Source organism: Dendropsophus ebraccatus, chromosome 7, assembly GCF_027789765.1.
Source record: "Dendropsophus ebraccatus isolate aDenEbr1 chromosome 7, aDenEbr1.pat, whole genome shotgun sequence".
NCBI lineage: Eukaryota > Metazoa > Chordata > Amphibia > Anura > Hylidae > Dendropsophus > Dendropsophus ebraccatus.
The window spans coordinates 139364817-139385033 of NC_091460.1; the positions used below are offsets into that span (position 1 = coordinate 139364817).

At 39.0% G+C, this 20217-nt stretch overlaps 1 protein-coding gene across 2 annotated transcripts in view; it reads left to right on the forward strand.

Moving 5' to 3' along the window:
- The window catches only part of PCDH10 (protocadherin 10), a 59298-nt gene extending 42528 nt beyond the window's left edge, over positions 1 to 16770 (forward strand). For both annotated transcript variants that reach the window (XM_069978609.1, XM_069978610.1), the window contains one exon: positions 15446 to 16770. In XM_069978609.1, the coding sequence (XP_069834710.1) occupies positions 15446 to 15465 (20 nt within the window). In that variant the 3' untranslated portion in view covers positions 15466 to 16770. The remainder of the gene's footprint in view (positions 1 to 15445) is intronic.
- The last annotated feature ends 3447 nt before the right edge of the window (positions 16771 to 20217 follow it).

The following is a 20217-nucleotide window of genomic DNA, read 5'->3' on the forward strand; positions in this document are numbered from 1 at the left end:
TAACTAGCCTTCCTATAGAAGTACAAGGAGTACAAGTATACTGTTGGTTTTTAACAAGTTCACCCAAGGCAATGTTGTTCAATTCCGAGGAAGCTAAATGCCAGCAAGGAACATGAGTTTTTACACTGGCTTCTTTTTCATTGGGTTATCTTACCTTAATCCGATTGTTTCCATCTGTAAGATCACATTCTTGTTACTCTACCGTGTCCTTCTGCACATGATAAAACTAAATATTAAGCATTACAGAGGATCAACAACAAAAAGTCCCTTTTGAGATGTGCTGCTAGAGAACATATGGGCATTGTTAAATTGTTGTCATTGTTGTTGTTGTTATTATTATTATTATTATTGCTTAACATAGTAAAGAATTACGCCTTTTTCATGAATTCTTTAGTAATTTTTAATTATGTCTCGTAACACAAATATTGTCTTTAATATTTTTTATTTTTAAACAGAAAAAAACAAACAAACAAAAGTCTCCACTTAACGCTAATGCAACTGCTGTGTGATCTGCAAACTGGCAACACGGATATATGTATATGTATGTGTTAGTTGGCCTTAATTTGTACCTGCCACACATATCCTGTTTACACACAATGATGTGTGGGCAATGACAAGAAATTTTGAAGACCTAAGGCCCCGTTCACACTGAGCAAGAACAGAATTCTGCAGTGCTCAGTGTCCTGCTTTGAGTGAATAAGAGGGCACGAAGTGACATGTCATTTCTTTGAGCGGAGAGGGGAGGAAGCGGACGCGCGCCCTCTCATTCACTCAAAGCAGGACACTGAGCACGGTGGAATTCCGCCGTTTTTGCTTAGTGTGAACGGGGCCTTAGGTCTTCGAAATTTCTTTCGCATGGCTCCGGTCTATCCTCGGTCACCGGCACGTTCTTCCCTCCCCTCTGTGACGTGGCTCCATTAGAATCAATGGAGCCACGTCACAGAGAGGAGGGGATAAAGTTAAAATGGGGTCGGGCTCAACTCGAGTGGTACAGGCCAGGCCAGTGACCAGGCAAAGACCATCGCCATGTGCGGGAACCAGGCCGCGGGTAAAAAAAAAAAGGACTACTGCACAGACATCCCCGGGTCGGCGCTGGTCTATTGATGTAAAGACTTAAAGCAATGTACCTGCTGATACATTTGATTTAAATGATGATAGTATAAATAAGTTTACCTTCATCTGTTATTTAGGTTTACCATTGTTAGGCTATGTTCACAAAACGTTTTTAATTCCGTTTATAATTTTTAAAATGCAGTGCAATAACAGCTGTTGGTACATTATTCCAGTTCAGGTTGACTAATTGGCCTTTGGTTGTGTCTTCAATTGAAAAGTCCATTGAATTTAATAGTAAAAATGGAGGAAGGATGGTGAAAAAAGAAAAACTTTGAGTGAACAACAAAAAAATAACGTCCACTATTTGCAAAAGACGCCTGAAAATAATTGACATGATTATTATTTTGACGTCTGCACAGGTAACGTCCGTCATTTTATACTGTGTGCGTTAGACCTCCTTCATTCCATTGACTTCAATGCATTACATTGACGTCAATTAAATCGTGCACAAACGTTATGTGAACGTTGCCTTACACTGAAATTTATTTGTTTATTAGAGAACATACAGTACATTGGAAATTATCCGTACAATAATAGAAATCCCAGCAGCTCACAAGCCAAAGCAATGCTATATTTACCCTGAAATACAGAGTTGTGGTCCTTGTCTGTTTTAATCTATGCTTACAAGTGCAAAGCCAGATTTCATTCTGATATGTTCAGCTTGAAGTCAAAGGGACGTTTTAGAGGTTATGACTCGGCCTGGCTTACAATGGTTGTTATAATTGGTTTGAGCATGTCAAGGTTAAGATTTTCAAAAGTCTCTGACTCAACCGACTAATTCTAGGATATGCATTCCATATAGACCATAGCAAAAATAGTTTACGTTGAATTCACATTTACATGAAATCTATGACCATTATTAGGCCATGTTCACACAACGTATGTTTTGTATAAATCACGGCCGTTGTTGCAATTTGCCGCTAATAAAGAATATGATCTTTATTAGCACCCATTTATATACCAAGACGGTTGTGTTCCTTCGATATGTTCCTAAAGTGGGAAGATAGCCTGTGCTGAGATTTCCCTATGTAATGGGGCCTGTGGTCCGCTGATGAACAAGCAAACACTCATTTGTTTTTGTTTTTTTAACCTGGGAAGAAAAAGACACTTGTAAGGGCCCTATTACACAGGGAAATGTGCTTCCGACCTATAATGGAAGCTGAGGGCCAGGCAAATGATCTAGTGATTGATTGATGGAGCTTTGTGGTAGGCTTCCTAAATGAACACAGATCTGTAAGATCTTCGATTGTTTAATCTCTGTGTCAGCCCTTGTAATATGGCCCTTACTGTTAAAATTAATACCAACAAGCTCTTGTCAGCAAGACAATTTTGATAACTACAAGCAAGAAGGGTGGAGGTGCAAGTCCGAGGATCATCATCCGATCCAATGTATTGTGTAACTCAGAACATACAGGGAATTGTAAAATACTCACTTGGACTATAAATTTATGGGACTAACTTAAATAAAACATTCCTAAGGTATGACAAAGAGTTAATAGTTCTAAGCAGACACTTTACCATGTAAGGCTATGTTCACAGTACGTAAGTTCCGCAGAAATAACGGCCTTTGTACTTACGTAGTGCTGCAGGCTGAGGGAATCCCGGCCGGAGTGTATACAGATGGTATACACTCCGACTGGGATCCTTAGCAGCGCTGCAAGAAACTGACATGTCAGAAAACCATGTCACTTCACGCACGCCCCGCATCAGAACTCAGTGGCACTAAAGATCATCCGGATCATAATAATTTTTTCTGAGACCGGCCGTTCCGTGACCCAGCCTTGTCGTGGAACGGCCGGTCTCTTACCAAATGTGGACATAGCCTAAGAGAACAAACAAACAAATCAACCTCGGAAAACCATCGAGCTTTCAACTAAAAGTATTTATTTTGTATCCGGTTGCTTCTAAAAATGAGTTGTCCGGGATTTTTTTTCCTCCCATAAATGTACCATTATTATCCCAGGGCTGTGACTAGTATTGCAGCTCAATCCCATTCAAGTGAACAGAAGTACCATTGTCTACAGAATGAAACAGACCTTTTTTTTTTTTTTAAATAATCCCAGGCGACTGCTTTTATGTTTGATACAATTTTACTAATTTAATAAAGTGTCCTGAAAGTTATAATACGGGTAGGTGCTAAAAAAAAGTACTGATGAGATAATATTTAATCTGCTTAATTTCTAAAAACTAGAACGTGGGAGATGAATTTGTACAAGGGTTGCTTAGGATAATTCGATATTCAGATTAAGGCTATGTTCACACACAGAATTTTTGCTCAATATTTTGCAACCAAAACCAGTAGTGGACCGAAAACACAGAAAGGCTATGTTCACGCACTGTTGAAATTAAGTGGATGACCACCATTTAAGGGCAAATAATTGCCATTATTTTAAAACAACATTCGTTAAAGAACGAGCGTTTAAAATAACGATGTGTGAACACAGCGGGCGGCATTGCAATTCCGCCCCTACAGTAAAGAACGGATGCTGATTCCATTGCAATCAGTGCCTGTTCTTTACATTAAAAAAATGTTGTGTGAACATAGCCTTTCACAGTAGTTTTATATATATATATATATATATATATATATATATATATATATATATATACATATATATATATATATATATATATATATATATATATATATTATGGACATGCAGAATAATGTGTGTAATAAATAACAGGGTTCCACAGATGAATAATCTGTTTTTCTACAATTAAAATAATTATATCTCATGAGGAAGACTCAAGAACAACAATTTAATTTCCAAATTGGATCCAAATATTTGAGTGACAGTTTTTCTAAGGCAAGTTTCACACCCTGCTTGCAGTTTATTTTTAGAGAGACCAACTAAAAAGTGTTGCTGAACATATGCCCGAGGCATGTGCAACTGTATGTCCATACAACTACATATGTCAGCCATGGACTCACTAACAACATATACCACAACATACGTACTCCACTGTTTAATACAGTGGAGGAAGTGACATGCTAACCAAACATATGCCAAAAAGATAGTCTTTTGGTATACATCCGACTGTTGACTTGTTGGATTTATATGTCAGGGGATATTCCCAGCTACGTTATTCCCAGTTGTGGCCTTATGATGATTTAATACATTACATGGAAAAAAGCTGTATTAGGCTATGTTCACACAACGTCTTTCGAGCTCTGTTTAAAATGACGTCCATTACTTTGAGTCTAAAATAACGGACGTCATTTAGCTGTCTAGCCTACCCTCAGTGCAATGAAGGCTGTTGGTACATTATTCTAGTTTGGGTAACTAATTGGCTTTTGGATGCGGCTTAATTGAAAACTCTATTGAATTTTATTGTAAAAACGGAGAAAAACTGTGACAAAGGAAAAATTGTGTGTGAACAACTTTTGTTTGCAAAAGACGTCCAAAAATAACCATCATGTTCATTATTTTGATGTCCACGGTAAAAAAAAACTTCCATTACTCAATGCATTGTGTGCATTGGGCATCTGTCTTCCCATTGACTTTAATGGATTGCCATTGCAGTCAGTTAAATTGTGGCAAAAACGGATGGTTTTTAAATATCAAAATTGGCCACCTTTTCTCAATTTTTTATGTTGTGTGAACATAGCCTTTAGAATACAACTTCTTGATACATTTCTCGACACATTTCCACAGATTTTAGGTGTCACTACTAGGTGATATCGGCCAACAGTTCTGTGCTTTTAGGCTTGGCTCACGCTATGTTTTTTGTTTTTTCCATCTGTTTTTGCAACAAAAAAAGAGGACAAAAAACCCATGAAAAAATGGATGCATTTGTGTGCATCCGTTTTGATCCGTTTTTCCATTGGCTTCCAAAAGGATCAAAAAGCATCCTTTTTCTAACGTACACAAAACCACGGTCAACCACATTTTTGCGTACACTAAAAAAAGGATGAGTTTTGATCTGTTTTTATTTCTAATGGAAGCCAATGGAAAAATGGATAAAAAAGGATGCGCACAAATGCATCAATTTGCAAAAACGAATGAAAACAACGTAGTTTGAACACAGCTTTATTTGTCATTATTTTTACTGTAAAGATGAGCACTTGCAGATTAAGGTCTAAAAGGAGCGACAAATTCCTATCATTCTGTGACCTGCATAAAGACTTACACAAGAGGAGCATGTAAGCAGTGCGACAAACCTGATGATGAGGAATAGCAGGACTTTAATTAGCTGTTACTTTTTTTTTTTTTTATCATCATAGCAAAATCTCTCTGCATATAAATAGGAACCAGTCTAGTGATAAGTAATGCTCCTGACATCTGTCTAGATGAGGGGGGATCATATTGTGTAAACCCTGCCTTAGAGTTCTGGTTTAAATCCCAGTCATAGACGTAGACTTATACACAATGATGATACAGTGAAGGTATAGAGGTATCCATGTTACCAGCATTTATTTGCACTACCAGCCACAGATTTCTTTGGGACGACCACATGTTGGTTACATCTGCTAAGTTTGTTTTGTAACTCCCCTCTCTGTAGGATCCAGTTGTGTAGAATGCCTTATTTTTTATACATTTGTATTTTTTACAACTCCTTATTTTTTATACATTTGTATTTTTTACAACTCCTAACATGTAATACCTAGTACCAAAGTAGGTCACTTAAAGGGGTTATCCAGCAAAAATCTTTTTCTTTTAAATCAACACGTTTCAGATAATTAAGTATATTTCAAGTCTTCCCATACTTATTAGCTGCTGTATATCCTGCAGAAAATGTTGTTTTCTTTCCAGTCTCACACATTGCTCTCTGCTGCCAACTCTGTCTATGTCAGGAACTGTCCAGAGCAGGAGAGGTTTTCTATGGAGTCAATTAAACTGCGCAAAGTCAATTGAATTGTGCAAAAACAGACTCTTTTTTTAAATAGAAAAAGCGGCCACCTTTGCTGTTTTTTTTGTTTGTTTTTTAACATAGTGTGAACATAGCCTAGCACACATTAATCTGTATATATAGATATCATTGTCCAGAACGGCTGGTGTTTGAGAAGAGTATCCCCGCCAGTACTGCAATACCGGCCGGATGATCTTCACTTCTGGTGAATATGCTTGCAGGTGCACCCGTGTGCGCCTGCATCCCAATTCACTGCTGCACACAATGGAGCGTGCGGTCGGAGCCACAGACTCCATTGTGTGAACTGACATGTCAGTTTTTGTGCGGTCGGATAAAATCCCGGCCGGAGCGTATACTATGTGTATATTCTCTGGCCGGGATTCCATTCATTCACATACGGGTGAATATGTGTTGTATAAATCATGGCCGTTGTTGCAATTTGCAACATACGTTGTGTGAACATGGCCTAAGGGTGCATAAGCAGAAACACGTTGGCGTAGACTGAGACCTCTGTGCTGTAACCCACACATTGGTTTTATGGGCTTCAATAAATACTTCTGGACTTCTCATCAAGTGCTTCTTCTCCCGCTTTCATAGATATTATTGTACCTGTTACCACCAGTATCTTTAGTTTTTTTTTTTTTTGCTGTTGTTCTTGACGTCATTTGCTGCGTTTCCCATGGTGATTAAACGTACAGGTAATTATTTGCATAGATAAATGGGGGCCTTCTACTGTACATGAGGATGGCGCTATGAAACGACAGCCTCACCAGGTTGTTTGTACTAAAAGGTGTCAAATTGGGCAAAATATAATTATCGGGAGAACAATCAAGTCTTCAAACCATTTCTACTTTCAGAGACTGATAAATTACAAAACAGCCAACCTGTTTATTAACATGCCTCGCAGTAATTTGGTAGTTTGCAAGTGTTATTGAGGGTTTTTTAGCATGTATATTAATGTTATCAGAATTTTCTATCCATGTCAGCTGTAGGGGAAATATGTTGTTACCTTGTGAATGGTGTTTTTATGCCACATGAATATGGACGTTAATTCAGTCAGTTATCTAGTAGAATAAATGTTGCATAAAGCCCATCAGTCAGTGGGTAACAATGTATTTCCCATATATAACATTCTTATACCCTTTATTGCTAAACATATCTATATCATGTTTCACAACATGAACTTCAATCTAAATTGGACATATAATATATTGTACGTAAAAAGAGAATAAAAATGTAGCCTGCAGTGTCAATAATTATTGGAGGAAACGTAACCGAGTCGCCTCTCTTTGCTTCAGTAAACCCTATTGAATGGGGGCGCCCGTAACTGATTAGAACATATTCTAGAACATATTACTCGGATGTGTCATGTTGTTTTTTTTTTTTTTACACTTCCCATTTATTTTAGTCATTAAAATCAGACTAGGGTCCGCTTTTTCTTACAGGGGTCATGATGTGGCACTTTCAATTTAGAGAAGTCAATTATCATGAAACCCTATTGTCAAACTGTTGTGTTTTGTCATTTGCTATTCAGCCTGGCTCAATAGTGTGAGCTACATTTATGGGAAGGGAAGCTGCCACAAGCTTCCAATTAAAGGATCATGCAGGTGTCCTGATAGGGCTGTATAAGTGGGTGCAATTGTACCCCCTAAACAGAATTCTGGAGTGCCATTCAAGGGATTAGAGATGGCATGCATCATATAATACAGCTTCCTGCAGCCCTCATTTTAAGGAACAAGGCGATAGACACACGTCTCTTCTGTCCCCCTGATTGCCTCTTGGAGTTTTAGGCTTTGAGTAGGTGCCATTTCACCCATTACTGTTGAGTGCACATTGTGTGCCTCATTGACATGTAAAATGTACAGATGACAGGTTTCCTGTAAAGGGGTTGTCTAGGATTCGGAAAAAAATAAAAACAGAGCTGCTTTCTTTCAAAAACAGTACCTATCCTCAGGCTGAGTGCAGTACTACACCTGAGCTCCATTCATGTCTATGGAACTGCAGTATACAAACCACCGACAAGAGTGGCACTGTACAATGGTCATTTGTATAAAAGAAAATGTATTAGTTAAAGCAGTTTAATAAATAATGAGTTAGGATGTGAATACAGCGGTCCCTTGAGTTAAATTGGCCTCAGGTTACAATATTTTTTTAACATGCAAAGGTCTTTTCTGAACTATAGTAACTTGCTACTATAGCTACTTTGCTACTATCTTGTTTCCAGAATCCTTGGGTTCACACACTTGTTTTCTAACATTAAAGGGCATATGTACAGGGTTCTCACCACCAGTTAAAATAAGAAATTTAAAGGGGTTGTCCAGCGAAAAAAAAAATTCTTTTAAATCACCTGGTGTCATAAAGTTATATAAATTTGTAATTTACTTCGATTTAGAAATTTAATGTCTTCCCATACTTTTAAGCTGCTGTATGTCCTGCAGGAAGTGTTGTTTTATTATGTTCAGACACAGTGCTCTCTGCCGACATCTCTGTCCATGTCAGGAACTGTTCAGAGCAGGAGAAGTTTTCTATGGGGATTTGCTGCTGCTCTGGACAGTTCCTGACATGGACAGAGGTGGCAGCAGAGAGCACTGTTTCTAAATGTAAATAAAACAACATTTCCTGCAGGATATATAGTAGCTAATAAGTATGGGAAGATTTCTAAATAGAAGTAAATTACAAATCTTTATAACATTCTGACACCAGTGGATTTAATTTTTTTTTTTTTTTTTTTACCGCTGGACAACCCATTTAAGGTTCATTCCAGCCCCTTTTAAGGCTCATTCTACGGATGCTATGGAAGGGGAAGCCGCAGGAAAAATTCCTCTACAAGGCTCCCCCGTCTGTAGCATCTGTAGGATATGGTCCTGGGGAATAATCCCTTAGTTAACCTGGCCAAGGACCCCTTCTCTTACCAGTCTGTGTCTCTGCAATGTTCACTCCTTAGTCTTTGTATTGTCAACAACTCCACCTGTATATTCCTCATAGCAGCAATATCTCTGTGAAGGAGACTGAAATACTTCCTTAATTAACAATCTGGAGATTTTAGCAATGTCCAATAAAGTGGGTGCCAACAATCATCAGACTTTTTTTTGAACTCTAAGGATATGTTCACACTGAGCAAAACAGGTGGAATTCTGCAGTGAAGCCCCCTGCCGTGGAATCCCGCCTGCCTCAGTGTCCCTATGGGATGGCTTGCGCACCGCTCTCTGCTCAAAGAATTGACATGTCAGTTCTCTGAGCAGAGAGTGGCGGAAGCGGAGGCACGCAAGCCCGCCAATAGAGACACTGTGACACTGAGGCAGACGGGATATCGCCTGTTTTACTCACATGCTTAAAAGCTCAAAAGCATAAGAAAGTATACTATCTACTGTAATTTAAACATCTATCTATCAATCGTATCTATCGATCTATTATTCTATCTATCGATCTTATACATGATTAAAATTTATTTCCGAATATCCATATATTATTTATTAGTATTTGTGTTTTCTTTCTTGTCGTACAGATAGACTTATTTTTATTACTATTTGTTGGGGTGTGATATGTACAGCGGATGTATAAATGATTGTTCTTTTCTATAGAGCATCTCATGTAATACCTAAGCTTCTATTAGCTCTGTACAGCAAGGACGTCCATTTCATTTCCATGTAAGGAAATCCTTACTAATGTGCCATGCCGGGATTAAATTTGTGTTGTGGTTAAAAGGGTACATGGATTTTCTGCTCCCTTTGAAGCTTGGTTATCTGAGGGAATTTGTTTCCATCCAGCTTCTATGCAGTGGTCGTAGACATTATTGCACATTAAAGTCAGGATTTTTAAACGGATTATTGCTATGAAAGTTCCCTGGTTTTGTCACAACATGAATTTGATGGCTTAGGCAGCATGGAGTCTTCATCTATTTCACACATTTTAAAGCAAAAATGGATTTCCTGACACATGCATAAAACTATTTAGAGGGAAATAAATGCCGAAAACAAAAATGTAAGCAGCAGTGATTTCTCACTTTCCATATAACACAATGGGCTTCATTGCTGGAACACTATGGGAGCATTGTAGGAAAACACGAGCGAGCGTTTTAACCGTTTCAAGAAACCCACCCAGTTACCATGATCTGTAACACCATGGTGAAAGCAGAGAAAATTACATTCTTAAATCCCTCTCATTCCCTTCATTTAATTAGATAAGGTGAACATCTCTGGTGGAAAATAAGTATGCTCAAAAATTATAATAAAAAATCCATTGGCTGGTCCAAATCTAAGGGCCTATTTCACGGAGCGATATTGGAATAGAGACAACGATCAGCCGATGATCTTGTCATTGGCTGATCGTTTATTTAGGTTCAAACCTAAAATCATTGGCCACCGACCGCGCATCGCTGCGTGGAATAGTGATGCGTGGCGGGCGACCCACAATTTCACAAGCACAATACTTTACCTAAGCATGTTGCAGGTCTTTTATTATTATTATTATTATTTATTTATTTATAAAGTGCCCTTAATTCCAGAGCGCTATACAATAGATAGGGGTAACGAGCAGAAACAACACAAGATCAAAACACATTACATTAAGGCAAATGGCAGACTGGTACATGGCGAAGAGGACCCTGCCCGCGAGGGCTTACAATCTATAAGGTACGGGGAGAGAAACAGGAGGTAAAGTGCAGCCAGTCAAGTGTGATGCAGAATTATTATAGGTTGTAACCTAGTTTGAAGAGATGGATTTTCAGGTTACTTTTGAAGAACTTGATGGTGGGTGAGAGCCGGATGTGTCGGGGTAGCGCTCGGGCTAAGTCTTGGAGGCGGTTTTGCGAGGTACGAACAAGGGGGGAGTGGAGACGTAGGATCAAAGGTTGCCTTAGGGACGGTAGCGGGATATCAGGTCAGAGATGTACGGAGGGGACAGGTTGTGGACGGCCTTGTACGTCATGGTCAACAGTTTAAAGTGAATACGTTGGGCAATGGGGAGCCAGTGGAGGGAGTCGAGAGGCAGAGGCAAAGCAAGGGGAAAGGTTGATTAGTCGGGCAGCAGAGTTTAGGATAGACTGGAGGGGATCAAGGGAGTTAGATGGAAGGCCAGAGAGGAGGATATTACAGTAGTCCAAGCGGGAAATAATGAGTCAGGGGTGAGAAAAGTGCGGATTCTGGAAATGTTTTTGAGGTGAATGCGGCAGGAGGTGGTCAGGGCGTGAATTTGGGGTTTAAAGGACAGGGCAGAGTCAAAGGTGACCCCGAGGCAGCGGACTTGAGGAACAGGGGACAGAGTGCAGCTGTTGATAGTGATTGACAGATTAGATGGCAGGGTGGAGCGAGATGGGGGAAAGAGGAAAGTTCTGTTTTGTCCATGTTGAGTTTTAGAAAGCGGGAGGAGAAGAAGGTAAATATGGCCGATAGACACTCTGGACACTCTAAGTGTCATCAGCGCAGAGGTGGTACCTGAAGCCGTTGGATTCTATGATATGTCCCAGGCCAGAAGTATAGATAGAGAAGAGAAGAGGCCCAAGTGTAGAGCCTTGGTGAACACCAACAGTAAGGGGACGAGGAGAGAAGGTGGTGTGGGAGTGGGAAACACTAAAAGTGCGGTTGGAGAGGTAAGAGGAGATTCAGGAGAGGGCTGAGCAAGTGATGGCAAGGTATGAGAGAATTTGTAAGAGGAGAGAATGGTCAACTGTGTCAAAGGCAGAAGATAGGTCAAGGAGAAGGAGCACAGAATAGTGGCGTGAGGCTTTGGCAGTTAGCAGGTCATTAGCCACTTTGACGAGGGCAGTTTCTGTAGAGTGGTGGGGGCGGAAGCCAGATTGCAGAGAGTCAAAAAGTGAGTTGGTTGAAAAGTGGGAGGATAGTTCATGGTAGACATGTTGTTCCAGGAGTTTTGAGGCAAAGGGGAGAAGTGAGATGGGGCGGTAGCTGGATAGTCTTCTCCTGCGTTCTTTCTTCCTCCCGATCCCACGTGCAGTAGCAGCTTCGGTGCGGCCTGTCTTAGCTGACAGACCGCTCAGCCAATCATTAGCCAGGACCGCCGCGGCCAGTGATTGGCTGAGCGGTCTATCAGCTCTTTAACGATGTCCCTGCAGCCCTTGCTAAACGATTATCAGGCCGTGTAATAGGCCCAGTAAACTACCAGATCGGCTCTCGTTTATATTATTGATCGGGCCCCCATCGGCCCGTGGAATAGGACCCTAAGTCTTCCAGAAAAAAAATAAATAAAATGTTTGTGTGTGAATACAATCAGGCTGATTTATACCGGTCATTTGTTGTCATGACATCTCAGCCAACATAACAATTATTACCCTATTGTTTATCATTGATCTCAATAGATAATGATTTGTGATCCTCCTGCAGAAACATTTATACTTACAACAGCGAAGGCCCTGGGGCACAGTGGCACTCCCTGCCCAGCAGTAAGAAAACACCTCCCCATTGCCTTTGACGATCGTTTTATTGTCCCCAAACATTTCTAATTTGCGCTTTCAGTTGTTGCTGTTCCAGGGACGTGAACGTTTCCAAAGCAATATTCTATCATTCAGTCACTGTAAATAATAAGCCACTTTAAATGCAGTAATAAAGCGATGCTTATGTTTCTTCATTACACACTGGTCGTGATTCACAGCAGCACTAGTCGTGATTCACAGCCAGGCTTACATGTCAATCCTATAACTCTCATTTACGCTTTATTAGGCAGCGGTGCTATTCTTGGAGGCCTCACTAATTGTGAATGCAGCATTGCTTATAGACCATTTATCACTATATCTGTCATGATTTTATTTTATTTTTTTACATGTTAAAAGTTTTTATGGGTCTAAATGTGTTCAGACCAGGACCGGCAAGAAGAATAAACTGCAGTCCACTTCTGCTCATTCTGGGACTATGTGAACAAGACAGCCCATAGACCTACATTATGCAGCTGTCTTGATCACGAGTGCGGACCTTTCCAGGCTCATTCTCCTAAACAGACCTCCTTAGACCTGACCGATAAAAAATTTCGTTTTGTCTCTATAACATATAAAAGTTTTTTTTGTGTAGTGTTTCTAATAAAAAAAAAATCTTCAGTCTGCCAGTACTTATCAGCTGCTGTACGTCCTGCCGGAAGGGGTGTATTCTCTCCAGTCTGACAAAGTGCTCTCTGCTGCCACCACCTAATGTCAGGAACTGTCCAGAACAGTGGCAAATTTCTCTCCAGGCTGGAAAGAATACCTCTTCCCTCAGGACATACAGCAGGTGATAAGTACTGTAACTGCTTTTTCAGTTTTTTTTTTTTTTTGTGAACTACTTCTTTAACCCTCTGCCGTAAAATGACTTCCAAGGACATCATGACAAGCAGTGAGTTCCAAACGTATCGGCTGCAGTAACGGGCTAAGTGCAGCCCGGCAGCCGACTGTTTAACAGTGTCTGTTGCTATTTAACGGACGCTGTTAAATGCCATGTGAACTTAGCCTTTGTATGAACCCTGCCCTTTGTAGGCCAAATCTTATGTACAAATAATGGCTGCTATTAGTGGTCATTGCCTAACATCTGTTACCCCAGGGACAAAACAACAACGCAAAATCATACGACTAGAAATAGCCAACAATAACTAAATAACTAAAAATTATATAAACAGAATACCCATTTATTTTATGCAGTTTCGTTGTCAGCCCCCTGGACTATTTTAATACATTGGATATGTCTATGCAGATCTTATACTTTCTTTGTGAAGAAAAGCGACGCTATACCTATTATATGTATTTAAAATGTACTTAAAACTTTCATAAAAAATACAAGATTAGAAAGAAATAACAACTTCAAAGTACACATTAATGCCTTGACTGAGGTATCAGAAGACACACTTAAGTCTTATAGAAACTTTCACTCCAAAATATTTTCTCTACATAAGGATCATTGATCAGATGGGACAAAAGGCGACTGACCGTCCTTACAAATATCCATTTCATTCAACATACTGGTACATGGATATGAAATGCCAATTCTGTAATCCACACTCAGCAGCAAAATCCCTTAATCCACTTTCAGCATCAGCGATTCTAAACCATTAAATAAATATGCAGCTACGGCCATCTTTATTTTAGAAGCCCTGAATACATCTGCACATTGAATTGCCTCTAGAAAATCATGTCTATACTGCTGTATGCAACCTTTCTCAATATTCCTGTGTAGTTTGATTGTCATATTGATTTTGCATTGATCTTAACTAGTTTCCAGTGGACTTGCCCAACCTGAATGCCCGGCATTTGTCACCCAGCAGCTGGAGAAGTTGGATGCCAACTTCTTCAGCCACCGGGAGTGTTTGGGTTTGGAGAACAGTTTGGCAAGTCCACTCAACACTAATCTTAAAGTGTCACTGTCGTTTAATTTTTTTTTTGCAGAAATCAATAGTACAGGCGATTTTAAGAAACTTTATAATTGGGTTTATTAGCCGAAAAATGCATTTTTATCATGAAAAAGCAGTTTGAAGCTCTTCCCCCATCTTCATGGTTCTCTTATGGAGAGGGGAGGGGTGGAGGGAGATGAGGCACCAAAACAGGACAACAAAGAGTTAATTTACAGCTACATCACAAGGCTATCTCCTCTGACAGTCAGCACTGACCTCTGTGACCTCTGAATACAGCTTTCACACAGTTCCCGCTGTGTAATTCTTTATTCTCTGCTGGTGACTAATCTCCCTACTCCCCCCCCTCCCCTCTCCATAGGTTACACAGGACCCGACTGATGTAAAAGAGTTGAGATTTGGGTCATCAGTAGAAGTACATCAGTAGTATATTCTGTAGATTGGACACAATTAGGAAACACACAGCCCTGTCTATATAAGGTCTCACAGCTGACAATGTATATCAGGGTACAAAGGGGACAAAATCATTCTGCTGCACTAAAGGTTCTCAAGATCACTGTGGCCTCCACCAAATCCCGTAGCTCCTTGGTACCTAGATATGTGAACATATACATCCATGTTCACATATCTAGGTACGTATGTAGACATTTTAAAGGAGACTTGTCACCCTGGCTGTCGGGGTGAAGCTCGCCCAACCTCCCGGTGGAGCCTGGGACTTCGAGAAAGGGGTAAGTATGAGGGGCTCCTGTTGAGGGTCAGGCGGGCTTCACTCCGGCAGCCTTTAAGAGATTTCTATACAATGTAAAAAAACAACACTAACCACCCAGAGAACAGGAAGTATTTTCATAGGATCTAAAGCTGGGATTCTATATCTGTTATAAAATTATTTTATTTTTACACCCCCTATTTATTCCACCATTTTACATCATTTGTCTTCGCCCAATTTGATCCCTGTCCCCATTAGGGCTCACAATCTTAATTCACCTACCTGTGTATCTTGAAGTGTGGGAGGAAACCCATACAAACAGGGCGGGAACATGCAAACTCCTTGCCGATGTTGGTGGATCTTGGTAGAATGTGAACCCAAATGTATTATTTGTATTTATTCTCTCTGCAAAATTCAAATTTGTTTTTTTGCTTTTCTTTTTATTCTTAGCACGGAAAAGGATATGCTAGTCAGATCTACAGGACTTACCTGAAGCAGCATGATTTGCACAAGTTGACCAACAAAAGCATCAACTTTTCAACTTCATTATCCTGGCCATCCAGTCTGGTATAAGAGAAGGAATAAAAGTCTGCTGCTGAAGGCATGGCCAAACCAAGGACCTTTCTGCTCTCAGCAGGCCTGAGAAATGAGTTGAAATGTGAAGAAGAACTGTTTAAACTGCAGAGGCGACCGCCCTTGCCTCACTTATCAGTGTGTGCCTGTTTACAGCACTATATATCTTTCTTTTCTCCAAAACGTCACTGAGCCCTTTAGATGTTTCTAAACACCACAAGAAGCCAATCGTACAGATAGAACATGCATTATAAATGCAATATCACTGTTTTAATCTTGACTGTTTTATATATATATATTTTTTTTCTTTTTGTGTGATGAAGTGTTACCCAAATTATCCAAACTTTACAAGAGAGATTGTGATCATGTTATTTTCACTTGTGGGTCATAAAAGAAAAAAAAAGAAAAATATTGTTTATCCGCTGACCCATGGAATATCAAGGACATTCTGTAGTTTATACACCGTGTTGCAAAGTGTTTACTGTACTATTTCAAAGCTTCTAAATAAATATAAAGTATATATATATATTATATAATTTTCTGAAAAAAGTGGTACAATTTAATTGATTTATAAATGGATTCATACAGCCCACAAGGTTTAAAAAAAAAAATTATGTAAAACTAATTCAGGTCCTAAATTATTTATTGTTGATATAATTATTAAATAGCATTTCATAATGATAGATTTGGACCAATTCCTGTTCACCCCGTTAAAATAAGCTGTAAGCTACATCAGATTTGTACGGAACTTTAAATACCAAAGATGCAGCTTTCAAGATTGAGCACTATGACCTACTATGGCGTATTTTGATCTTCCTTATTTTATCCTGTGGATTTTAATTTTACAACAAAGTTTTATAAAAAAAAAAAAAAAAAAGTTAAAAAAATAAATGAAGAAAGAACAATGGGAACTGATCTGTAAATGTTGTCAAAACAACACTAGATATTCTGTACAGTTTAAAATTGTAAAATATGTACCTGAAGATTACTATTTTGAAAAATTAGCCCCAAATCATATAACTTACACGTATCTTTCTCTAGCATAGTTTTGTGGAAACTTGAAAAAAATATATATCTTCTAATCTTGCCTAGAAATGTTTTTTAATAGACGAATCATGAAACATAGTGGTTTCCAATTCATTTTTTTACACAGCAAGATTTCAAGTTAGGACCATTTCACATTATTATTATTATTATTATTATTATTAAAAACTTCAATATTATCTGTGTCTATGATAATATTTTTTTTCATGGTAAAATTGTAATATATCTATATATATATATAAATATATATATGAAGAGTAATATGTTTTATTAAAGAAAATGAGTGGCTCATAAGGACAATCATTTTAAATTTAACTTTTACTTCCGTGTCAAAAAAAAAAAAAAGTTCAAATATCATCGAATATTAAAATGTTATTATTTTTATTTTATTTTTTCCTATTCTAGTGTGTTGCTTGTAATTCTTTGTCAATATTTTTTTATTTATATATGTTACAAGAGTTGTTATTGACTAGATGTCATATTGAACATGTTTACAAAAGCAATAGTTTTGATTGTATTAGCAAATTATTTGGAATGCTATTTTATATACTGTATTTAGCTTAAGGCCAGAGCTATATGGGTGTCTCCGCTATGATACCTGATCAATTAGAAGAAATTACACCATTGTTTCAGGTTATCCGGCTAGGAAAGTATAAGGAATATTTCCAGCTGAATTCTAATATTAAAGGCTATTGACACCTTTCACCTGATATATATTATATATATATATATATATATATATATATATATATATATATATTATTATTATTTCACATCTTTATGGATAACTTGAGTTTATAAAGTTTTATGCTTCAGTGTTCGTTCACATCCATTCATTCACATTCATTCACTTTCTATTAGTTTCAGGGTTTTCTCTCTCAACAATAGACATTGGATGTGTATCTAAAATGCTGTTGCCTTGATTAGTTCTAATGTATCAGAAAACCATAATCCCTAAACTGATTTCCCTTTCTATAGTCCATGAGGGATTTATTACTTTGCTGTACTTAAGAGTGACCCCCCCCCCCCCTTCTCTGCAGTTTACAATGGGTGCTTCTCTCTCTAAACAGATGGAATGTCTGTGTGTTTTACATCCATCCCACTGCCATATGTGCCCTTATTTCTATGTTCTGATACAGTATTGACTAGCTGATTCCAATCAACCATCCCTAAGGACTGGATACTGCCGCTCCATTTTCTTCTGATCTACTGTAAACCACTCAAACCCCCTCCCCCTATTCTCACCTCTATTTCTAAGGGCCCTATTACACAGAGAGATAATCGGCTGAATCGGGCCGATTTGGCCAATTATGGCTCTATGTAATAGAGACAACGATCATCGGCTAATCATTAGTTAAGTTTGGACCTGAAAATCGACAGGTGCCGACCACGTATTGCTATGTGTAATAGCAATGCGGTGTAGACAGCTAACAATTGCCCAAACACCTGTTACCTTACCTTTCCCCGCTCCTGGTCTTTTCTCCTGTGCTCCGTAGCTTCCCAGTCTCGGCAGCTGCTGTTAGGTTAACACTGTAACAATGTAAAAATGAAGTCCGACTTTCATTACAACGTACGTCATTGTGCAAATAATGTTAGTTATTTGCACAATGAGGACCGTTATTATGAAAGAGGGCCGTTATTTTTACATAGTGTCAACCTAGCCTAACAGTGACAGAAGGAAGAGGGCAGCAGGTAATGTTGATACAGCAAGTAATATGTATCAGCTTAGCCAACCATGTAAAGGAGTTACACAGACTCTACAGTAAAAGTCCAAACCTTTTAACATTAAAAAATTTGCATGATTTTCAATTTAAGAAGCGACTGGGCAAAAAAAAAATCAGTGCTTAAGTGTCCATAGCCTTTAATGTTAACAGCAAGATATAACCAAAGTATCTGAACATATAAAAGGGTGGTCTATTCACAAAAAGCCTGATTAGGTCTGAAAGTCTGATTAGGTCATATTGACGGCATACAGGGGACCCAATGCTCCATCTATGTTATACTGCATTTGTGGCTACAGAAGGGGAACAGAACATTGACCGTTTACCGTCAGTAGCCCCCAAGGGATATTTTGTGATCAGACAACCTTTTTGATTAATCAAATTTGGCTCGGAATGTCCTTCTATACTTAGATGTAGGGTTTTTTGTCAGCAATGGAGGTTAGTGGAACATAAGCTTGCCAAAACATGTTCTCGTTTACTGTTGCTTAAACTATATTTATAAGTACCAATGAGAGCAACCTATGTAGTAGAGCTGAGTTTGTTATTTCACTTTGTATGGACGTGTACCTGATTATGTAAATTTCCCTATGTAAAACGGCTAGATAACAGATTGGAGCATATTTAGGATATGATCCCACCTTTTTGAGGACCTGCTTTACTCATTGAACCCTTATTTCCATCAAGCATCCAATGAGTGCTTCTTAAACCTAAAAAATGCAAACCTTCTTTGCTGAAGGGGCATGTCTTTCAAAACCTTGGTGGTATGACGATATTAGTAAATGTGCTCCATTGTGTTACCTTAAAGGGAACCTTTTATTAAGTCCATGGTGCTTAAACTGACAGTCATTGGGGTAGTATTTAGTGATTTCTGCCTGCCCGGCTACCCTTGACTAAAAGATCTCCCCCTATACCCAAGCAGGATGAAATTTATCAATCCAGGCTGGTGGGGAAAAAGTGTTTTTAATGGCAGGTTTGCCTTTATAACTCAGCTCTACTACATAATTTCTAGGCTTGTATAGATGCTTTACATGTTGTGTGTTTATATTCTGGTTTTAGTACCATTGAACATTACATAAAACTTACATATAAAGGAATAACCACCCACATTGGGGTATTAGTTTATATCGTAACATACGTAATGATGCAATGAGCTGAGAACAAATACTACCTTACTTTTTATATGCCCTTGGTATTCTCCAGGGTACACTAGTTTACTGTCACTACAGTGGAGCTCAGGAATAGCCTGCCATCTTGTAGTGTCATATAACAGCTATACCCATGATCTGCCATATTCATTTTCATTTATGGATTCACCTAGACGAAACCATTGAAAGTTGTGCCTCCAAAGTTATTCCCCAGATGTATGCAGCTGCAGGCCTATACAGTTACATACATCTGTCATTGACAAGCATTATTAAATGTACCTAGCATGTATATTTTTTACTGAATACACTTTTGGGGGAAAAAAAACAAAACACATAGTAAACTATGGTTTTTAAAGTAGAAGTCTGGCCATTATTAAAATTCGGCAGCCGGCAGGGAGGAATTCGATAACGAGTAGGAACTTGCCCCTCCCCTTGCCTGCAGTGAGCGGCAGGACTGTCCTCAGGACCCCGGCCAGGCTCCAGGATCTTGGTGCTGCATGCATCATGGCCTGGCTGATGGACTGGACCTGGCAGAGCGGCATGCCACTCCAGTCACTGATTGACTAAGTGGCAAGTCCATCAACCAGGACAGGCTTTTTCCCACTAGTCGTGACGTCATCGCGGCTCGGGGGAAAATGCCTTTCGATGGGGGTCCCAAGGCTGGTCCCAAGGCACGGGGAGAGGTAAGTTCGTACTCGCTATTAAATTTCCCGCTACCCCTCCTGGCTGACGAATTTTA